The sequence below is a fragment of the Tiliqua scincoides genome, chromosome 3, assembly GCF_035046505.1.
Source record: "Tiliqua scincoides isolate rTilSci1 chromosome 3, rTilSci1.hap2, whole genome shotgun sequence".
NCBI lineage: Eukaryota > Metazoa > Chordata > Lepidosauria > Squamata > Scincidae > Tiliqua > Tiliqua scincoides.
In genome coordinates this window covers 36,050,908-36,075,426 of record NC_089823.1, presented here as the reverse complement: position 1 = coordinate 36,075,426, position 24,519 = coordinate 36,050,908, and the positions used below count along the sequence as shown (strand labels likewise).

Here is a 24,519-nt window from a genome sequence, read left to right as displayed (position 1 = left end):
CATGTCTTGTTTTTTTTGTTTAAGTTTGCAATATGTTTACTACGCCATTAAGCAAAAAGGACAACATGAAGTATTGCTGGTAGGAAGTAGGAGTGGTCCTCACAGATGTGTTTTCTGAGTGTAAACCCTGGGTTTCATATTTCAGTTTGGCAATAACTTACATTTGCAGTTGCAGCTACATTTTGGAAAGAATGTGGGGGGCTGGGTGAGGGTTATTTAGCCAGCTCCACCCAGTGGGAAAGCTCAAATCTCATCTCAGCCTTTAATTTTACTGGACAATGTAAGCCGTATTATCTTGTCAGCAGTTGCTTAATTTATTCTTTGAACTGCACAGATTACAAGTTGAAAAAACTGTAAGATTCATAATGCTTTGCATAGTTAACTGCAGAAGTGATCTTTAAGGTTGTTTGAAGCATGATGTTAGCAAAAAGCATGAACTCATGCATAAATATCAATTTACTGTCAGGATGAAGACAGTTTTCTCTTGTGCTTTGCTTTCCAGAGTAACTGCAACAACACTCTGGGAAGGATATACTCTTTGAACATACATTTAATTGAACACTTTTGTTCAAAAATTTCTGTTAATTAAATATTTGCACTACTGAGTCATACAATATCAATCTAGGCTAGGGTTAACCAAACCCTGGTCCACGGGTCAGGTGCAGCCCATGGTGAGCCCTGTAATCCTTTGGAGGGTGTAATCTGGGAGGCCTTAGAAGGTCGCTTCCAGTTTTTGGAAAAACCGAATGTGATGCTTTAAGGCCTTAAAGTCTTTGGAGGGCCAGAGAGGGCTTCCCCAACTCTGAAGGCCTTTTCAGACCTTAAAACATAACTTCTGGTTTTGATGAAAAGCCAAGGCTTTTCCTAGAGGCCTTAGAAGGCGTTCACCCACTTCACTATAAATCAATACAAGAGTGAAGAAACACATGATGTCATTAAATAGTATTGTCACTGGGCTAGAATATAGTTTTTTTCCCCAGAAATGTGACTGTAAATGAAAAAGCACAGCAATACTGCTCAAAAGCTTCAGGACCAACTTATTTTCCAGCAAGAGCAAGCTCATATGTGTGGTTGACCCTTGGAGAGATACTAGTTTAATCCATTTCTGCCTGACATTGCATATATGCAACATGGATCAAATGTGTACACCTGTGGGCCAGGCAAAAATGGGTTAAGGTTTGTGTTGATTTTAGGTTCACAGCCATTTACAACTACTAACCAAATATAAATTGATTTCCAAATAGCGAAGTACAGTATGTAAAGCTAAACTGCATTGAAACACTACCTTTTTTTGTTTTTGAGAAAGCAAACTGTTACCTGTTGAAGAGACTTTTATTTCAAAGACGTTTGCTTGTTACCTACAAGCCTCACTGGAACAAGCATTCCGCAGGATTAGAATTGTAAGAGAAAAACCTTGCTCCTGCTCCCCATAAGCAATGTCCCTTGATCATAAGAAGAGCCAGTGCTATGAGTTTCTAATAAACCTTGGTGACAGAAGTGTTATTGTGATTGGATTATTGGATTATTAGTTGGGCCATTCATGACTTTCAAAGTTTGCAGTATCTTCTGGCTTGCACACAAATGAAAAGTGGTAGTTAATGCAACTCCTATAGGGCTAGTGTTTGTAATTCTCATGCCTGTGCTAGCAGATATTTTTGAATGCTCTCTGAGGGCATCCACATTAAAAAGCACATTATAGGGATGCCCACAAGTTTATTTTATGGCAGAAGAGGCAACAAGATAAATTGATGCTTGGCTACAATACCATGAGGTATTGTACAAAGCCAACCAGTTCACACAGGGCAGCTAGAAGATTTCTTAGCACTATTAGCTGTGCTCAGTGTTCTACTGAAAACCTGAAAATGTTTTTACCTTTGTAAAATGGGGCTAATGTATTATTCTAAACCAGCGGTCTCCAAACTCTGGCCTGGGGGCCAGATGCGGCCCGCGGTAAGCATGTATTTGGCCTGCAGCCAGCCTATGGCCCAATTGATCAAATACAACTAGAGTTGTGCTTGTGGGGTTGAGGAATGGGAATCCATTTAAGTGTGTCTTATTTCTTGGGCTGTGTTGGTGCTTAGAGAAATCCTGGACATTTGAGCCCATTCATTCATCTAACTACATCTCTAATGTATTTATTTCAATTTTATATTTAATTTTTCCTGGCCCTTGACACTGCCACATATTTGATGTGGCTCTTCAGCTGAAACGTTTAGAGACCCCCTGTTCTAAACAAATCATCTGTTGCAGTACTATAGTAAGCAAACAAAATGTGAAACCAATATTTGCCCTAACCCGAGTTGAGAACCCAAACCATATGCATGTTTCTTCCATAGGCTAACCATGGTTTTGAGTTGTTTGTCTGCTTTTGTTTCCCATCTGCTGAGGCTTCAGTCTCAAACGTTCACTCCCCTTTCTATAGTGCAGCAGCCTATTGAGGTGGAGCACTATCTCTAACTCTGCCTTATCAATGCTTTGAATTCAGATATAACCTAAAACTACAGTTACTGCTCAGCATAGTTTGCAAAACAACTTCAAGCCTTGATTTCAGATATTAGTTTATTGGCCACCAACAAACCATGGTTTGGTTTTGGTGGCTTGGGTTCAGAAGTAACAAAAAACCATGGTATAGCTCTGGGGTGCCCAAACCCTGGCCCTGGGGCCACTTGCGGCCCTTGACTCCCAATGCGGCCCTCAGGGAGCCCCCAGTCTCCAATGAGCCTCTAGCCCTCCGGAGACTTGCTGGAGCCCGCACTGGCCTGACGCAACTGCTCTCAGCGTGAGGGCAACTGTTTGACCTCTCACGTGAGCTGTGGGATGAGGGCTCCCTCCACTGCTTGCTGTTTCACATCTGTGATGCAGTAGCAGCAGCAAAGGCCAGCCTTGCTTTGTGTTTTCAAGGTTTTTATAGACCTTGAGCTATTGCAAGACCTTCATTCATTCATATAAGTTCATCTTTAATATATACATTTATGTAAATTTATTCAAATTTTAAATGTAAATTTATTCAAATTTTCCCCAGCCCCCAACAGTGTCAGAGAGATGATGTGGCCCTCCTGCCAAAAACTTTGGACACGCTGGTATTGCTAAATAAACCAGGTTTCACATTGTCTCAAGCTAGCACTATTTCATTTTTTCAAAAAGTGGATTTGATGTATGAACTACTGCTCTGATGGTAAACTCATCTGCAATGCACCCTGAGATGGATGAAGTATACAAGGACCCACAAAACACTTAGGTAAGCCTCTCATCGCCAAGCTTTCTTCTTCCTAATTTTTCACCTTTCTAACATTCTCAAAGCTTCTATGATGCCTCAGCCTTCCAAGGGAGATGCTAATTCATTCATATACAGCCCCCCTTCTTCAATTGCCCAATAAATAACTTGGCTTCGAGCCAATTGGAATGTGAAGCCCACGTGATCTCCAAGTATCAGAAATTCAAGTCATGACCGCCCCAGGTACCCAACCACTCATGAATGGAGCCTGGTTAATGCTTATGAAATGCAGTGACACATCCACCCTTTTGTACATTTGCCTGGGTCCAACACTGGAAGCAACTGATGCTTCATGAGGTGGTTGCCTGCTCATCTTGCTGCAAAGGTGTCAGAACCAGGAACCTAGAATATCATAAGCAGAGTAGGGAACATACCCAGCTACTCATGTCAGTGGTTTGTTTTGTTTCTCTTGCTGCTTGCCTTTTACATCCTTATCCTTTGCTGCCCTCACTCATTTTTCTCCTTTGGCAGCTGAGCAGAGCTTTGCATTCCCCTCCTCCCCACTGTTTTGAATTATAAATTTTTAAAACTTTCATAGTTTACCTGGCTGGCCACAGCTCACTTGGGAATAGGTTGCGTTGTCTATCAGACCAATCCAATTCCACTTTTTTTTAAGAGATCCCTTGGACTGGGCCGATGTGTGTTAATTTGGGATGGAGGCTTCCCAAAGCTGCGTTCCTTCTATCTGGATTTTTTAACTTTTGAGTGATGGCTGCAACTTCCCCCTCTAATCCCAGTTTACATTTTGTGGATTGGGCATATTAGTTTCTTACACCAAAATTACTTCATTTTTTAAAACTTGATTTGAATGAGGACAATAGAGGAAAAGGCAGGAAGTGTCTAGGCCACTGTGTGTGTATATATATATATATATATCATACAGTTTTTGCTTCTATAGCATAAAGGTCAGAGCGCTTCTGTGAATGAATGGGGATTTGTTGACGAACTTCTGCAACCTTCTTTAAATCTGTAAAATGAAATCAAAATGTCCACATTACTACCATTTCTTTTTTTCCCCTCACTGGTACAAGACATGGGTCATTATCTGTCAGTCTTTACATTTGAGGGCTGCTCACTTAGAATCCAGTCTCAATTTAGTAGGTAACTGTAAATTAGAAGTGTCAAGTACTGTTGGCCTGCATCTTATGCAGTACATCTGGTACATCTGAAATATACACTCACTCTTTAAAAACTATGAGAGGCAGACAGGAATTGTGAGGGAATAGAAGCTTCATTCTCTGATCTTACAGGGCATGTATTTAGAGACTGGAATGGCAGACAGAATTGCCTGCACTAACTTTTTGTTTTGTTTGCTGAGCACATGTAGTTTAATTCGCAAAAGTAAAGTCTACATAAGATATGGGCCAACTATATTTTTGTGAAATACACAAAGAGTCCAAAGCTGCCTTGTGTTCTCAAAAGTTTTGTGAGGATGTCACTTATCCCCATTTTACAGAGGAAACAAACAGTGACTTCATCCAGGGTCCAAAGTGAGCCCAAGGCAAAGGAGGAGGTTCAATCCATGGAATGACTAAACACTCTGTGGCTGCCTTACCTATATCTGCATATATAATTGTTTCCTCAGTGCCAGCTTTGACTATGACTTCTCCCCTGAAAAGGAGAAAGAAACAGTAAGGTATAGCTATACACAAACTCTGCTGAAGGGGAAAAGGCAGTCAGTACAATGTCCCTCAATTTTGTATGTTCCCTTTTTCTATAAGTAAAGATTTGAATTATGAAAGGGTTCAATCACTCTTCTGTTCCACAAATGGCTATCATTGACCATACAGGGTATGCCATCTCCCAGTTGTCCATAACTGCCTCACTCTACCAAGATACGAGGCAGTTACAACTGATGATTTCCTTGAGTTTTAAGAAATTTTTTTAGTGATCCTGTGGACAAGCAAGCTCCAAGGAAAGCACCAGGGTTTCTGCCTTCCCTCATATCACTTCATACTTCAATGATATTACCTTCATTTGGATACTTGTAGTGCATCTGTATGTCTCCTTGATACCTTCACTCTAAGGCAGCCATTTTCAACCACTGTGCTGTGGCACATTGGTGTGCCATGAATGAACTGCAGGTGTGCCGCAGGAATTTGGGGGAGGGTATTAGTAGGGCCATTGGGGGATGTGAGCCCCCCCCCCCACGAATAGCATGGTGTGCCTTGACAATTTTAGAACCTTGTCAGTGTGCCATGAGATGAAAAAAGGTTGAAAATCACTGCTCTAAGGGAATCAGGCCTCCAGAATTCACAGACTTCCACCTCTGCTTTTCCTTATCTCATTGGAGCCACAACGCACACTAAGGGAAATCTTCAGCCTAAGGTCCAGATGGCCTAATGCTAAGAAGGCACCCATTCTTTGTTACTTCTCCCTATGGGTTTTCCATGCACCCCTAGACTGCTTTGGTAAAAGTTTTTGAAAAAATAATAGAACTTCTAATTAAAGTTTCCAACCTTGGCTTACAATCAAATACCACAACAAGTAGGGTTAATAATTTGATAGAAGCGCAATCATTACCCAAAGGAAATTTAGGGATCAAAGGTGTCTTCTTGTCAAATAGCATTTCAAAGGATTTTACAGCAGAAGTTCAGGGAGGGCAAAATACCCAGGAATAACATTATTTCACGACATGATCTATGCAATCCCATCAAGGGGCACAAGGATTTTGTTACTATTTACTAGTGCTAAATTCTGAACCCCTAAAATGTAGGGGCTTTGTAAAATGTAAAATGAAGGGCTTTGGAGTTCATGCCACCACAATGCTTTGCATCCAATACATTTTTTGAAAATGTGCTGCAGTTCAGTCTTATACACACACCCCTATCCTGTCAACTATGCCAATATTCACTGTTTTCAAATATTATAGTACATTATTGATTCTCACTAAGGCTGAACTTGCTGCTGGCCTGGTAGTGTAGGCAAGGAGTTAAGGGAGGGAACTGATGCAAACACAAGAGAGCAAAGACTACTTTAATCAGTGCTCTTGAAGAGGAATCAACACCATTTAACAAGTTGGGTTGAATGCAATGTATTTCTGGTGTACCCTTGAGGTTTTCTTTCCTGTTGTTTCTGGTTAGTATTGCACCATCTTTTTAAAAAACACAATGATAAAACTAGAAAATGACAGTTCTAGAAAACCACATGTGGAAGCAAATGTTTTTGGCTTGGTGCTTTCCCAAGTGCCCAATGGTAAGGCAGTAAAAGAAGAACACAAATCTGATGACTTAACTTTTTAACTAAAGAAGCCACATGGCACAATCCTTGATGCAAGCCCCTCAATTTCTACCATCTGTGCACCACCTAAAGAGCATGGTCCCCATCTACCCCCAGCCTTTCTTCAAAATGCTCCTGGCTGGCCTTGCTCTTCCCTTGAAAAGCCTCTCCCCCCTCCAACTTACTTGCTCTGGCAGGGGCTGGCTACTCTGTTGGCATGTGCCTGGGGCTGCCGGTCATTTGTGCTGGCAACCCAGCCTGCATGTTGCTGCCACTGCTGCACCAATGGGCTGGGCCTTGGACTGATGTGCATGTTCCTTCAGTCCAAGGCCTGGTTAAGATGGGGACATAAATCATTTTAGACATTATCTAAGTGTTTTTCTTGATTGCTTTATCTAGCTTTTATTTTGTGCTGGGGAAAATAATATATCACATTTGGAAAACAGGAATCCTTTTTGCTACTTTTAACGTTCTTATTATACCCCCTTCTCAACAAAAGTGCACATAGTGGTTGACATAGTAAATTTACCATGGATTTACTACTGTGCTATGTCCCCAGGCTACATACGAGGCTCTTTCATCCCTAGCAGGCGATGCAGTTGTCACATAGACCTGATTATCAACAGCTCTGCGTAAGAAATGAGAACAGGTTACAGAATGAAGCCTTATATGCTGAAAGAGGAATAAATATGGCTGAAAAAAACAATGGAGATAACAGATAAAGACGGTTCTAGGTTGGTATGCACTTTTCATATGACATATGTGGGTTGTTGGAATCACTTCCATATATCTACACAGCCAGGTAAATCGATAGAGAATGCACTTGTGGCACCTGACCTTTGAAACCCAGAGATTCAAAGCAGGCTTAGTATGTATATATGTAACTGTTTCAGTGGTATTACAATGAATGGGTCACTCTCTGATGACCATTATCAGGAACTCTGTGGAAACAGCAGAGTCTGATCCAAAATCTTTGATTCAGGCAGACCAAATTAACAATTATCCAGTACCTATCTAATATTACCATGATGTTTACCTGACTAAGGGCCCAATCCTATCCAATTTTCCAGTGCCGGTGCTGCTATGCCAATGGGGTGTGTGGGCAGGAGGTCTGGTCTAGAGGGTAGAGCCTCCACTTGCCTGAAGATAACATCCACAAGGTTGCCAGTTCGAGGCCACCGGCACCGTGTGACCTTGAAGCAGCTGACAAGCTGAGCCAAGTTATTCCATCTGCTCTGAGCATGGGAGGATGGAGGCCAGAATGTGAAACCAGATCAGAAAGAAACATCTGAATGTTGTGGTTCTTGAAAGATAGAACCTTCGTTCAATTGTAAAAATCCCTAAGGGGATTTAAATAGCCTGCCTATGTAAACTGCCTTGAATAAAGTCTTGAATAAAGACCAAGAAAGGCGGTATATAAATACCTGTATTATCCTCCTCCTCCTCCTATGGTGGGGAGGCAATCACAGAGGCCTCCTAAAGGTAAGGTAATATTTGTTCCTTTACTCGGGGCTGCATTGCAGCTGCACCGGTGCTGGAAAGTTGGATAGGATTGGGCCATTAGGCTGCAATCCTAACCAACTTTCCAGCACTGACGTAAAGGCAATGCAGTTCCGAGGTAAGGGAACAAACATTATTTTACCTTGAGGAGGCCACTGTGAGTGCCCCCCAACACAGCATATGCCCCACCGACAAAGGTATGCTGGTGCTGGAAAGTTGGTTAGGATTGTGCCCTAATTTTTTTGAAAGTTACCGCATTTCTAAACTGCTTTAAATACACTCACAACAGCACCCAGATCGATGCAATGAAAATCAAATTAGGTGCTATGGGGAACAAGATCTAGATTGGACAGTGGGAAGCTTAAACCAAGAAAACCAAAGGCCTGCTCCAGATCACATACTTTTGGGCATGGAAAACAAAACTCCAATTAGAGCCAAGATGGCATTGAAACGGGGGGGGGGGGGGAAGAGGTTTAAGTCCCCTCCCTCATGTGGTGGTTCTGATCAGGATACAGAAAAAAAGCATGCAGCTGCAACAGCATATCCTCAGAGTAACTTCTAGTTTGACCCAAAATCTCTTCCATAAAAACCACATTTGTGGAGAGGAATATTTGCTAGTTCTCACCGTCCTCTTTGCAGCAGTTCCCAGTGGGCTGGCCCAGTTATCAAGTTAAAAGCCCCTGGATACACCAAGAGCTGGCAACCTGGTTCAAATGGAAGGATATGAAGGGAGAGTTATTACTATTAGAAAGAAACAGTCATGGGAAAATGGAAAAAGATCAAGACTGTTTTTGAGACGTTTGCTCTGGGCTTAGCCTAGCCAGTTATAGTTCTTTATTTTCCAGTTTAATGGGATATTCTGTTGTGCATATTTTTATGTGCAATTGTAAAAATCAAGTCCACAGATGAAGATGGTTGGATTCCTAAAAAAGATTAAACCAGGGGTGTCAAACATGTTTCATACAGAGGGCCGAATAGCATTCATCACATCTGCTGAGGGCCTGAAGTTATGTCATTCAACAGGAAGTGATGTCATTAAACAGGTCATAACCAAAAATAAACACTTTTCTCAGCTGCAAATGACAGAAGATAAAACATGCAAATCCTGATCATATTTAAAGGTAAGGGATAGCCCAATTTTCATGCTGGCTGCACTTTCAGCAGTAACATCTCAGAAGCTGAGAGCTGGATAAAAAGCTTTTGCGGGCCGCATCCGGCCCCCAGGCCTTATGTTTGACATCTCTGGATTAAACAGTATAGTGGTAAAGTCTCCCATGTTTATGGGTGAGCTGGTGTGGCACTACCAAATATTTTGTTGTTGAGAGCTAAACAGTCTGCAATTCAGATTCTGTGAAGAAGAGAAAATGTCAGTCATAGGAACCACTTGTAGACTGAAAAAAGGGTCAGGGAAATAAGGAGGCTAACTAAGGTTTCTTCTGGGAATCCAAAGGCAAGGTAGCTGAAGAGAAGGTGCAGAGTAGGCGATGGGCTGAGAAAGAGGAACCTGAAAGAATTGTGAGGAAGAGCAGTAGGAATGCTAGTGACACTGGTCATGAGAAAGGATAAAGAAAATTGTTCCTCAATGTTTGAGTCTTATCTTGGGAAGTTCTACAAGTTGCATCTTCTATTGTCATTGCAGTAACATGACCTGAGAACTCTGATGGAGCAATGAAGCCAAATGAGTAGCGAAGAGGGACTGAGTTCACATGTGTATTTGGATGTAGGCTTGTAATATGTTCTTATAGGAATCATAGGCAGGATACATTAACTTTTCTTCCCCACAGTTTGGCCACTAGAGACCCTCTCAGCAAGAAATCAAATTCCATGAATCCTGTAGTTCTTGGACAACTGCACTGCTAACCAATCCAGTTGCCTTATGTGGTACTAACAGAGAAGTCAGTAGGAAAAACTGGAGAATAAAGATGCAGCATTATCCAATCCACAGAAGAAGAAAAATGGTCACAGCAATAAGCTGTGAGACAATAAGCCTTGTCTCAATAAGCCTTTGAGACAAGGATCTCTCAAATATATTTTTTTAATGTTGTAAATTTAAGAATTCATTCAAGCGAATAGGCTGGAGTCTAATGGATTTGGTCCAATGATGAGCTTCCCATCCTCAAATGGAAGAAGTCATTCTATCAAAGAGAACCTTTGGACCCAACCTACTGTCCAAAAGTCCCTTCAGTATTGCTGAATCAGTCTGTGTGAGGGCAAAAACCCAAGGGCCATTCAGAAGGGCTGCTCTCAGCCAAGCATACTGGCAGCCTGTTCATGTGTCCTGTACTTGTTAGGTCATGCAGCTTTAGGGGTGGCAGTTTAGAGGCTTCTGAAGAAGAAACACAAGTCAGGTTCCAATTATGTACACAAAAAAGTAAACAATTGCTAAGCAGAATGTCCTCACCTTTCTGTGTGTAGATTTGAGCAAGCTCCGCAAAGCGGATGTCATAGCAGATCCCAAGTCCTATCTTGCAATATGCTGCCCCAAAATAAAAGAACTCATGTTCAGACACTAGTTACTGCCCTGGGAGGTCTATATGGACATACTAAAATGTGCAAACATTTCTACTATTAAAAACAAGCTCTTATTTTGAAACAGCCATGCAGGAGAACAAACTCATTCTAAATCCTAGCAGGCATCTTAAGAAGAATTTAAATATGAAATTTATACTGGCTTATAAATAATATGACAAAAAGGTATCCCATAAATCACACTAAGACAACATTATAAACTCATAGTAAACAAATATTTATACACAGTTGAGTTCCATATTGACTCTGTACTGGCAATAATTTATAACAATGATAAAGTTTTATACTGACACACTTAATTTTCATTGAGATTCAAATCTGCAAGATAGTTGTCAGTTCATGTAAAAAAACATACACACACAAAAGGTATGTACATAATAGGTACATAACAAGTAAATTATATATGAATTACAGGCGTGCCCTGGTATCTGCAGGGGCTCTTTTCCAGAACCCACTGTGCCTACCTGACACCTCAGATAAAAGGGAACAGCATTCAGAGAACAGCATTTCATTTGGCCGCAGAAAGGGATCATTCCCCCATCATGCTTGGTACAGTATAGTACAGGTTAGTACAGTACTGAATTAATCCTGATCTTTAATGTACTGTTCAATCTGTCATTACTATACTGTACAGTACAGGCTTACCATGTTTCCAAATGCTTCCTCCGTCATTTTGTGCTCTCAGTCTTGTCCTATCCACTTCCAGTCTGTCTCTAATTGCCCACCTGCAAAGCCTGCATGTTTCTCTCTCCGAAAGGGGAGATAAAAGTGCCTGCTGTTTCCTCCCCTTTCCTGAGTTGCTGGAGAGCACATTGTGGAGGAGGCAGGACAGCTTTCCTGCTCACACACTTGCCCAGCAGCAAGTGGGTTTTCTCTCTGGGGGAAAACAAAAAGACCTCCCTTGTGTTTAAATCCCCACTGACAGCTCCACTATAGATCACTCAAGGATGTGTGTCTGGGGAGATGTCTGTGCCCTCCACCAAGCATTTTCTCTCTCTGGGGGAAACGAAAAAACCTCACTTGCTTAAAGCCCCACTGACGGAGGGGCAGCAGATGAGGGGTTCTCTCTCTCTCTCACACACACACAGTACTGAACTGTTTACCAAGCATGATGGGAGGCTGTGGCTGATCCAGATCCACGGTTATGGGGGCACACCTATATTCCTGATCAAAGATATATTTTAGAAAATATGTAGCACATATTAGAAGATGCCATGATACTAAAAGTATACATCCTGGAATGTATCTGTTCTCACTAAAACAAATTATCTTTACTTACGAGTATCAAACGTAGAGAACTTGTCACCGGGGGACAGTGTTTCTGACTCCTGGAACCGGATTTTCCCAGGTATATCAATGTCAAACAAATGAATCTGTTTCCAAAAGAAAGCACTCTTGCAAATTATTCAGCACAGTTATCAGTCTATTTTATGAAGTTGTTATGAAGCTTAACCATTCTAGTCTCCTTCAAGGATACAAAAATGCAAAGGTAACAAATGCCATATTATTTATACAGTACCATCAATGCACATAGCACATTATTAACTACCAGAATGAAGATGTGTGTCCTGGCAGACTTGCTTCTAAAATTCTAGAGGGAAGAAATGAAGATGGGATTAAACAGGGTAAAATATGCATTGATGAAACCACCAGCAAATATGTGGTTATGATGATTCCCTTAGGTACTATATGAATAAATGACTTTTCCATGAGACAAATAACTTCAGTGATTTCAGAAGAAAAATCTATAGAAATGATATTTTTACCTTTCTGTGTTTTGCTAACATGGTGCCATCTGGACCAAAAACTGTACATGTGTTATACAACTTCCCAGCATCCTCCTCTGGAATAGACCCTTTCACCAAAGAGAGGAAATATTTTTATTACAGCTACATAGGAAAAGCCTTCTGGCCCCTCTATTATTATTATTATTATTAACTTTATTTTACCCCGCCTTTCTCCCCGGAGGGACTCAAGGCAGCTTACAAACAAGGTTAAAACAAATCAAAAAACATAATTTAAAAACAAGATAAAAACATAATGACATATCATAAAACAGTAGTCAGATAAAAAAGTAGTCAGGTAAATGAGCATAGCGCAGCAAATTATACAAAGGTCAGGCCTGTAACCAGATGTTTAAAAAGATGTTAAAAGATGTTAAAAAGGCCAGGAACTCAGAAGGCTTGTCTAAATAGAAGGGTCTTCTGGCCTCGCCGAAAAGTTTCAAGAGAAGGAGCAGTTCTTATGTCAAGGGGAAGGGAATTCCATAGTTACAAGAGAGGGAGCCCTTACAAGTAACTTGTAACAAGTAACTTGTTGTTAACTTGTAACAAGTAACTTGTTACTTGTAACTTGTAACATAGTTACAAGTTACAAGAGAGGGAGCCCTTCTTAAGTCAAGGGGAAGGGAATTCCATAGTGTTGGTGCCACTACTGAGAGGGCCCTATTTCTTGCCGCCGCCCCACATACCTCCCTAGGTGGTGGCACTTGTAAAAAGGCCTTCTCTGATGACCTAAGAGGATGAGCTGGATTGTACGGGAGCAGGCGATATCTAAGATACCCTGGCCCAGAGCAGTATAGGGCTTTAAAGGTCAAAACCAGCACCTTGAATTGGGCCTGGAAACGAATGGGCAGCCAGTGCAGCTGCGGGAGAAGTGGACTTACAGAGTCAAACCGCCTACCTCCAGTAACTACACGGGTCGCCGCATTCTGCACTAGTTGCAGTTTCCGAACCGTTTTCAAGGGCAGCCCCACATAGAGCGCATTACAATAATCTAGCCTCGATGTCACTGTGGCATGGATCACCATGGCCAGGTCTGCACAATCCAAGTAAGGCAGCAGCTGGCGCACCAGCCGAAGTTGAGCAAAGTCCCCCCGGGAATCCAGGAGCAGCTGCGAGTCCAGGTGGACACCCAAGCTGCGAACCTGCTCCTTCAGGGAGAGTGCAACCCCATTCAGTGCAAGCCAATACTCCAGCACCTGCATCGAGGATTTCCGAACCAGGAGAGCCTCTGTCTTATTCGGATTTAATTTCAGCTTGTTAGCCCTCATCCAGTTCCTCACTGCCTCCAGACAGCGCTCCAGGACCTCAACCGCCACCCTGGAGTCTGGAGGAGAGATAGAGCTGGGTGTCATCAGCATATTGATGGCACCCCACTCCAAACCTCTCCCAGTGGTTGGTCCCACTCCTAACCATCTCCCAGATTACCTCTCCCAGTGGTTTCATGTAGATGTTAAATAGCATGGGGGACAGAATTGAACCCTGTGGCACCCCACACCTCAAGGGTCAGGGTGTCAAACAGGCATCCCCCAGTACCACCATCTGGGACTGATCCTCCAAGTAGGATCAGAGCCACTGCAAAACAGTGCCTCCAACTCCCAACTTGGCCAATCAGCCCAGAAAGATACAATGGCTGATGGTATCGAAAGCCACTGAGAGGTCCAGCAGGACCAACAGGGACGCACTTCCCCTGTCCAGTCCCTGGCGTAGGTCATCCACCAAGGCATCCAAGGCAGTTTCTGTCCCAAAGCCCAGCCTGAAACCAGATTGAAAAGGATCCAGATAATCTGCTTCATCCAAGACGCTCTGGAGTTGATACACCACTACCCGCTCAATTACCTTGCCCAGAAACGGGATGTTGGAGACTGGCCGATCGTTATCTAATACAGTGGAAGTCAGGGAGGGCCTCTTCAGGAGGGGCCGAACCACCGCCTGTTTCAAAGCACATGGTAACTTCCCCTTCATCAAGGAAGAGTTGACCACCCTCCCCGTCCACTCAGCCAGTCCACCCCGGACAGCTCTTATCAGCCAAGCTGGGCAAGGGTCAAGCAGGCAGGCAGATGGCCTCACACTCCAAAGGAGTGTACAAGCTGTACACTCAGGCTGTACAAGCTGAAAAGAATTCCACAACACTGGACAAGCAGTTGCCAAGGGGACATCGTCAGACATTGTCAATGTAGCATCCAAGACGTGACGAATATGATCAATTTTATCTGTGAAATGTGCAAACATGCTACAGCGGCTGACCATGTGTTCCTCCTGGTCTACTGCAGGGGGCTGGAGGAGGCCCCGTACCACACGGAACAGCTCTGTTGGACGGTTCTCAGCAGACGCAGTGGTAGCAGAGAAGAAAGATCTCTTCGCTGCTACCACTGCCACAGAATAGGCTCTGTAATGAGCTCTACTCCATGTCCGATCGGATTCATCACAAGTTTCCTGCCACCGTCGCTCTAGACACCTGCCCTGCCGCTTCATCTTCGCAGCTCCTCAGTGAACCAAGGAGCCGCTCTGAGTCTGCGACGTGGCAGAGGTCGCTCCAGAGCAATCTCATCCACTGCCCTGGTCATTTCCCCATTCCAGAGGTCAACCAGGGCCTCAGATGAAACACCAGTCTTGGCAGTGGGGAAATCCCCCAGAGCCCTCAGGAAGCTTTCAGGATCCATTAGCCTCTGAGGGTGGACCATAGAATGCGGTCCCCCGCCTCTGCCAAGGTAAGAAGCTGCAACAAGCCTAAAACTTACCAGGAAGTGATCTGTCCATGACAATGGAGTGATCTTAACCTCCTCTACATCCAGATCACTACCCCCATGCCCAGCTGTAAACATCAGGTCCAGCACGTGTCCTGCAGTATGTGTTGGGGCCAAGATCTTCTGGAACAGGCCCATGAAATCCTGAGTTGCACCTGCTGCAGGTGCCTCGGCATGAACATTGAAGTCCCCCAGCACTAATAGGCAGGGGGACTCCAATGCTACCCCCGAGATCACCCCAGTCAGCTCAGGCAGGGAGACTGTTGGGCAGCAGGGCAGGCAGTAGACCAACAGAATTCCAATCCTGTCCGGCCCTCTCAACACAACATGCAGGCACTCAAACCCAGCAGACTGCTGAACAGGGCACCTGGTAAGGGAGATGGACTCACGATAGACCATTGCAACTCCCTCTCCCCATCCCTGCAATCTTGGCTACTGCAACACCTGGAAGCCTGGTGGACAAAGTTCGGAGAGACTAACTCCTCCTGCCATGTCCAAGCAGGTCTCCGTAATACATACCAGGTCGGCTTTCTCATCCAGGATTAAATCTAATCCAGCATCCTGTTATCTACAGTGGCCCACCAGCTGCCTCTGGAAAGTCCTCAACCAGGAAAGAAAGACCTAGCTTTCTTCTGTCACTGCTTCCCTGCAACTGGTATTCAGAGGTATGCTGGCACCAAAATTCCCACCCCAGACTTATTATTCTCAAGTAAGCCTGCAGCAGGTTGCAGGGTAACAAGCCTTGCAAATATCAGTCCCACACTCCCCCTTTCCTCTGCATTCACTGAAAATCCTCAGGAAACTTCAGTATTGTACAATTTTGAGTTAGGACCTGCAAGGTTTAGTTATATAAATAGTGCATTATATTCTATTTATCCAGGAATTTAAATGTTATGGTAATCTTACCCCAAATCTAAATTTAAAAAAACATAATCCCACCCCATCCTGCACCCCAAGATATGGTGATTTACCTCCAATCAGATATACGTCACACTCCTTTGCAATTTCTGAGAGCTTCTGTGTAGACTCGCCAGGGATTTTTTCTGCATATTCTGGGAAATATTTTGTGCCATAGGGGCAATTGAAGCATTCCTAATATTGGAAACAAAATGAAACAGGTATCACGTAGAAACATAACAGGTAGTATGTTCAAACTATGAGAAAAAACATTGACACAACACAATAAGGTAATTGGTTGGCATGAGTTGTTTAGTGTTTCAGAACTTTAGAAAGGAAAAAATACATCTGGATGATCGAAACACATACACTTCTACTATTTGTATTTACAAAGAAATAAAGAAGTATGTATTTGGTAATTCCCCTCTTCTATTAGTCAATATTGGTTCACACAGATATGACTGATCTAATGGGTGTGAAAACGTGGGTATACATTTATTTATTTTATTTAAAATAGTTTTAGGCCATCTTTTAGTCCCATTAAGGGACCACCAAGCTTACAACACTGCAACAAAACAATATCAAAAAACAAGATCACAATAATCACAGTGGAACTGTGAGCAACAGAACTGAAAGAGCAAACAAAAGATCAAGAGAGCTAAGAAGAATTCACAGTGCTAGTCTATAATTCTTTTTCTGCCTTTCCCTCTATATGTTTTGGGTTTGGGTCATGGGAAGGAAAACAGGATAAATGAAACATGCAGCAAGAGATCCTAACATTAGCAGTGTTTTAATATACTTTAAATAAAAAAACCAAACCGACACGAACACCTGACTCAGTTTTACCAAGTCAGTTTAGTGGACTAAATACTAGCAAACCATTCATCAAATATCTGGATGTGTTTCATTTTCATGGCTTTGTCCAGTTCCAGGAGAATCAGAAGGTGACATTATCATGGTTTAGCTTCAGAATCAGAACATCAAGAATGAAAATCGCAACAGCTTCGCTCTCACCAGGTGGAGCTGGTGAAATCCACCTCCACAACCTGGAGCACCAAGTATACAGAGGCTACTTTTAGAACAACTTGTCTTGAACCCTTTGCAGTATTTGCACCTGTTACACTGAATGGATTAATGGCTTTTGCATGCTCGCTCAGCATGTACCCAGATTCAGTACGTGGAATTGATCGAAGCTTGTCTAAACCAGGGGTGCGCAAACTTTCAACTTTAGGGCTCCTGGACCTTTAACAATTGTACAGAAGAGGGAATTTCAGCAAGTGCAGCTTGTCATCTCACAGATTCGCTCTCCTACACAATTGTCAAATGTTCAGGAGCCCTAAAGTTAAAAGTTTGCCCACCCCAGTCTAAACTGTTACACATACAAGGCAAAGTGAAAGAGTGGTCAATGGAATGAATCTATGTTCTCCAGGCATCTCTATTCTCATGAAACACACACATTATACATTTAGCAAGCACCAACACCATCAATTAGGTTATTAGGAAAGGAAAAACAAAAGCATTTTGATAATTTGAGTGCTGCATTTGCATAGGTAACACAGGAGATTTATCTAATGCAGGAGGTTCCATTAACAGAAGGGAAAACATCCCCACCCAACTTAAAATGTTCTGCCTGCTTTACTAAGAACTTTGCACTGTTGAGTCACATACAGGTTAATGAAGAACTGAGGCAGTTAATGGCCAACTCAAGTCAGAGAATATTGTGGGGAAAGAGGCACAATGCAACTGAAAAGTCACCCATCAATGATTCCCCAGTGCAGTTGTTGGGCAAAACAACAAGACAGCATGTTTAAAAAAAAAGGTCCACATATTACAATGTAATCACTTATGTGAAAAAAGGTGGCAGAACAAAGAGGATAGAACATCACAAATATGTATAACTGGTAGCCTGAGAAAAATAATCAGATGCCTACATTTTATTAACCGAATACTATTTGAATAATGTTCAGCCTACTGTCAATACATAGAGCTGCCCAGGGACCAAGAAAACATGGAGTGAAAATGTGGAGTGTAATAGGAACTCAGCTAGGATCCACACTAGTGGTGGTGCTGGTACCAACATCTGTGACTTGGTCACATTTACATAGCTTTTTTCTGGTATGACATAAGTGTTGCTTGCAATACCTGGATACTCTAGTTTCAAGTCTCCAAAAGCAAAGAAAACCACAATTATTCTGGGACAGCAGCACCTGGATTGTAATCACCATTCCATAAAATAAAGGTATGGGTTCACTGGTGACCTTTGGGAGGTGTTGTGATGTTTGTCTTCTCAAATATCTTGAGAGATAATGAGGCGTAGAACTTGGGGTGGTGGCGGCGGCTTTTTGTGCTATCCACATGCCAATGTTATTTCTAGATTAGATCACTGCAGCATATTGCTAGCGAGAATGGCTTTGACAGCTACTCAGGAATTTCCACTAGTTCCGAACATGAGGGCTAAACTTTCCACACTGCAACAAGCTGTCTGGATAATTTCTCTCATCAGTATTGACGTGTGTTTCTTGGTACAATTTAGAGGGTTGATTTCCACCTATAAATCCCTATACAGTTTGGGACCATGGTATTTAAAGGGTTCTCTCCCATATCAAACTGCTGAATCTTTGGGATCTTCCTCATTATAACTCCTGTTCTGGGTAGGAAACTAGTTGTTATAGGAAAGAACACTAAAACAGGGAACGTGTGAATCACAGGAATGGCAAACACATTTTGATGTGTTTGTGAAGTTAATGTATTGAAAAACATTCACAAATACTCACTGGCAAAACCACAAGTTTTGCTCCTTGTGCCGCTGCGGTCCTCACAAACCCACAAGCTCGGTTCAGGTTTTCTGTTTTGACAGTAGATACCTGCAGCTGGATACTTGCTAGACGAAAGTCTAAGGAGGAACAAGACAAATAATGAACGAGTGGAAAAATCTCCAGAAACACCCCTGAAAATTAAACTTCTATGATTACATCTGCACTGCTCCAAGTGTTGCAGAGATATATGCCGAGTAACCAACTGTTTATGACCAAAGGGTTGCGTACTGCACAGACAGCAGCCAAAAGGATGTAGGTAGAAAGTCATCTAAGCATAAGAACATAAGAACATAAGAACAGCCCCACTGGATCAGGCCATAGGCCCATCTAGTCCAGCTTCCTGTATCTCACAGCGGCCCACCAAATGCCCCAGGGAGCACACCAGGTAGAGACCTCATCCTGGTGCTCTCCCCTACATCTGGCATTCTGACTTAACCCATTCCTAAAATCAGGAGGTTGCGCATACACATCATCGCTTGTACCCCATAATGGATTTTTCCTCCAGAAACTCGTCCAATCCCCTTTTAAAGGCGTCTAGGCTAGACGCCAGCACCACATCCTGTGGCAAGGAGTTCCACAGACCGACCACACGCTGAGTAAAGAAATATTTTCTTTTGTCTGTCCTAACCCGCCCAACACTCAATTTTAGTGGATGTCCCCTGGTTCTGGTATTATGTGAGAGTGTAAAGAGCATCTCCCTATCCACTCTGTCCATCCCCTGCATAATTTTGTATGTCTCAATCATGTCCCCCCTCAAGCGTCGCTTTTCTAGGCTGAAGAGGCCCAAACGCCGTAGCCTTTCCTCATAAGGAAGGTGCCCCAGCCCCGTAATCATCTTAGTCGCTCTCTTTTGCACCTTTTCCATTTCCACTATGTCTTTTTTGAGATGCGGCGACCAGAACTGGACACAATACTCCAGGTGTGGCCTTACCATAGATTTGTACAACGGCATTATAATACTAACCGTTTTGTTCTCAATACCCTTCCTAATGATCCCAAGCATAGAATTGGCCTTCTTCACTGCTACCGCACATTGGGTCGACACTTTCATCAACCTGTCCACCACCACCCCAAGATCTCTCTCCTGATCTGTCACAGACAACTCAGAACCCATCAGCCTATATCTAAAGTTTTGATTTTTTGCCCCAATGTGCATGACTTTACACTTACTGACATTGAAGCGCATCTGCCATTTTGCTGCCCATTCTGCCAGTCTGGAGAGATCCTTCTGGAGCTCCTCACAATCACTTCTGGTCTTCACCACTCGGAAAAGTTTGGTGTCATCTGCAAACTTAGCCACTTCACTGCTCAACCCTGTCTCCAGGTCATTTATGAAGAGGTTGAAAAGCACCGGTCCCAGGACAGATCCTTGGGGCACACCGCTTTTCACCTCTCTCCATTGTGAAAATTGCCCATTGACACCCACTCTCTGCTTCCTGGCCTCCAACCAGTTCTCAATCCACGAGAGGACCTATCCTCTAATTCCCTGACTGTGGAGTTTTTTCAGTAGCCTTTGGTGAGGGACCGTGTCAAACGCCTTCTGAAAGTCCAGATATATAATGTCCAGGGGTTCTCCCGCATCCACATGCCTGTTGACCTTTTCAAAGAATTCTATAAGGTTCGTGAGGCAAGACTTACCCTTACAGAAGCCATGCTGACTCTCCCTCAGCAAGGCCTGTTCGTCTATGTGTTTTGAGATCCTATCTTTGATGAGGCATTCCACCATCTTACCCAGTATAGATGTTAGGCTGACCGGCCTATAGTTTCCCGGGTCCCCCCTCTTTCCCTTTTTAAAAATAGGCGTGACATTTGCTATCCTCCAATCTTCTGGTACCGTGGCCGTTTTGAGGGACAAGTTGCATACCTTAGTCAAGAGATCTGCAACTTCATTCTTCAATTCCTTAATAACCCTTGGGTGTATGCCATCAGGGCCCGGTGACTTATTGATCTTTAATTTATCAATGAGGTCTGAAACATCTTCTCTTTTAATCTCTATCTGACTTAACTCCTCGGTTAGGAGGGGCCGTTCGGGCAGCGGTATCTGCCCGAGGTCTTCTGCCGTGAAGACAGATGCAGAGAACTCATTTAATTTCTCTGCATTCTCTAAGTCTCCTTTTATCTCCCCTTTCCCTCCCTCACCATCCAGAGGGCCAACCGCTTCTCTGGCGGGTTTCCTGCTTCTAACATATTTGAAGAAGCTTTTATTATTCCCCTTAATGTTGCTGGCCATGCGTTCCTCATAGACTCGCTTGGCCTCCCCTATCACCTTCTTACATTTCTTTTGCCACAGTTTATGTTCCTTTTTATTCTCTTCATTAGGGCAAGACTTCCATTTACGGAAGGAAGCTTCCTTGCCCTTCACAGCCTCTCTAACTTGGCTGGTTAGCCATGCGGGCACCCTCCTGGATTTAGTGGAACCCTTCTTTCTTTGCGGTATACACCTCTGCTGGGCCTCTATAGGGCCTCTATACACCTCTGCTGGCCACAAGCCCAGCAGGTGTGGCTGATGTGGCAAGGCCAAGATGGACAAACCAAATACGGCTTCAACAAGGACTAATCTGTTCTGAGAGTTCAATGCAGGGAACATTCTGATTCAGTTAGGCTTATGCAGCCATCTGTTCTGCCACAGCACAAGAAGTCTTCATGACAAAAGCTACAACTAAGTGGCAGAAGTGGAAATGGAGAGAAGAAAAATGAATATTATGGACAAAAACCTCAACACGCGTGGGTACCCAGTTAAGAGGAAGTGGATGAAATGGGTGAATTTCTTTCCTTGCTACTAAGGCAAGTAGGTGGGCATAAACAGTTGCAGAAATGGATCCTGCAGTTACCACTGATATCTCCACAGGACCAGGAAATAATATGTCCTAAAATGCCAACTTCCACCTCCTAGCCTAGTCCTCTCTCCAATATGCGAACTTTCTGCACATAAGGATGTCATTTGTAGTACTGCATTCCATTATGAACTTGTAAGTAACTTTGACATCTCTTCTGAAAATAAAAGTAGTACAGGTATATATAAAATACAAGAAATAATGTTCTAATCTAAGGCCCCCCCCCCCATCCATGGCAAGAGTTCAGAAAACACTTATCTCTGTGTTACGGTTTGTGAAAACTATGTCAGTGTTTAATGTAAAAGAATTATACTATATCAGAAGCTTGTCTTCCAGGAGAAAGTCTGGCATGACTGCTTAATCACCAAACCTTTGGGACTTTGGATGAATTTCCTCTGTGTACCTTAGGACCCAATGCTATCCAACTTTCCAGCACTGATGCATCTTTGCCAATGGGGCATGTATGGCATCCTGCGGTGGGGAGGGGGAGTCATGGAGGCTTCCTCAAGGTACGGGAACATTTGTTACCTTACCTCAGGGCTGCATTACGGCTGCACCAGTGCTGGAAAGTTGGACAGGATTGGGCCCTCAGCTTAACTAACATTCAAAAACTTAATCAGTACAGAGGGAGTTATGAAGCTTCATTGTCAATTAATATATGCAAATAAACCAAGGTCCTCTGATAGGAGTTTCTGAGCTGGTATATGAATCAGTAGAACGGATGGTAGCTGATGCCACCATTTCAAAAGCAATACTTGAAAGTACAAGCAGCATGAGTTCTCCTTCCTCTCCCTGCCACCTTCCTAAGCAGCCGAATATACCTTAATTTTCTCCCATATAAAGTGAATGCCTACCATTTGCTCATACAGGGGAGTTATGCTGTTCTTGAAGGCAATAAGGTACCAGACCCTTTGGAATCCACTGATAGGGCCTCACTCTGTAGGCAGAGATGTCTTGTAACCTCTTCAATGGTCCTTGCAGGCCTTATACCATAATCAAGGGAACACCCATTTACTATTTGACCAGTTAGATAAGTTTTAACAGAAAAAGAAGTTTCTTTTCATTCTGAGTTTAGTGTTCCGATACATGTGGGTGCACCTCATGCACATTTATTACAGTATCCCGCTTGTGTTCTTGTACAACTACAAAGTACACATACAAGCTTTCTACAATATCAGAGAAATTCCAGTATAACTGCTTGTAAACTTGACCCACAAAACTTGCACAGTAACAAACATTTCTAAAACCATCCAGTTGCTGACCCCCCCCCCCAAAGGAACAATTTAATTCTGTACAACTATTTGTTATTTTTCTACATACTCCAACTTCTCACATGTCCAGAAACCCTTCTGGAAAGAAAGGCATTGGGGATACATACATTGACCTTTCCAAATCTATAGCATGCACACACCAGGACCTTTGGATATATTGCTCCAATCACTTACAGATAAACTCATTTATTGCAATATTTAGTACTCTCTCTCTCTCCTAACCCTGCACAATAAGGAGGCCAGAGACTTAACCTGGGCAAAAAGTGCTTCCTCTCCCCTCCCACCCACATTACCCGCAGAGTAACTTGTCCCAACTACATGGAAAAAAGAAAACCCAAAGGTTGAACATCAATAACAGAAAGAGCCCTATTCATTTTACACAAAGGAATGACAGAATTCTGGGGGAAGCCCCATTCCCATTCCCAGAAAGACACTCACTAGCCATGACTCCTTTCACCAGTTGCATCGCAACCAGGCAGATGCGCAACCCCAGCAATATAGATCCACTTGCAGGGAGGAGCGTCACGTGTCACTCGCCTCCAAGGAAGTGTGGAGGCTTCTGGGAAATGTAGTGCTTTCCACCAGCAGAAGGGACTCTTCTGTTTGAACTGCCAGTGGGAGAGGCAGGTGCTTATTTTCCTTGCTGGGGGTGCAACAGAGGAGAAGCAAATAGAAAAGAGGCTCTTCTTGATAATACACTGCAGTCATTAAAGGCTCAGGATAGGGGCTCTGCTGTGAAAAAATGGATTTCTCAGGACAGGGTGACCAGATACAAACTGGAACACAGTGCCTATACCTTTAACTAGTGTTTCTCACACTGTGAGTGGGGACCCACTCGGTGGATCCCCATTCATTTCAATGTGCATTTTTTGCTACTATGTTAGACTTGATGCTACCATGATATGTGACTGCATTTGGGGAAATGTTACACATCTGTTACAGGCTACTTAAAAAAAACCTTATATTTAAACTTTTGATTTAGTCATGTGTTAAAAATTTTCCTGCTAGATGATGTAAATTCTGGCCATGACATTACTTCTGATGGGTCCCAACAGACTGTCATTGCCTTTAACCACTGTATAGAAGAGGGAATTTTGGCAGATGCAAAAAGGGAAACATGGAAGGGTTCAAAAAGCTGCGCCTGCCAACATTCCCTCTTCTATACAATGGTTAAAGGCAGTGGTTCTCACACATTTAGCACCGGGACCCGCTTTTTAGAATGAGAATCTGTCAGGACCCACCAGAAGTGATGTCATGACCGGAAGTGACATCAAGCAGGAAAATTTTTAACAATCCTAGGCTGCAATCCTACCCCACACACCCAGGAGTAAGCTCCATTTACTATCATGGTTAAAAGAACGTACGTAATAGCTTGTTAGAAGTGCAGTCCTGTAACATTTCCCCAGACGAAATCACCTACCATGGTAGCATCAAGTCTAATACAGTAGAACCTCCAAAGCTGACCACCTCTCTATAATGATCACCTCCTTAAGTCGACCTAATTTTCACAGTATGGACAGACACTGCATATGCACTATGGGAGACCAACCTCTCTATATTGACCATCTCCGTAAGTTGCCCACTGAACGCGATATTGTAGGCCTGTGTTTTGTCTGGTTTGTCCCATCTTGGAAAAGCAAGAAGCCATGTG

General features: G+C 43.2%; 1 protein-coding gene across 1 annotated transcript; it reads right to left on the bottom strand.

Annotated features, from left to right (window-relative positions):
• Nucleotides 1–2,979: 2,979 nt before the first annotated feature.
• NIT2 (nitrilase family member 2) lies at nt 2,980–23,391 on the bottom strand. Its single transcript, XM_066622675.1, has 10 exons — nt 23,307–23,391; nt 18,722–18,840; nt 16,022–16,142; nt 12,289–12,377; nt 11,802–11,895; nt 10,395–10,469; nt 8,619–8,697; nt 7,023–7,121; nt 4,830–4,885; nt 2,980–4,241 (listed from the first exon to the last, which is right to left on the bottom strand). The coding sequence occupies exons 1-10, from the start codon at nt 23,332–23,334 to the stop codon at nt 4,150–4,152; spliced, it is 852 nt and encodes a 283-aa protein (XP_066478772.1). The 5' UTR covers nt 23,335–23,391; the 3' UTR covers nt 2,980–4,149.
• Nucleotides 23,392–24,519: the final 1,128 nt, after the last annotated feature.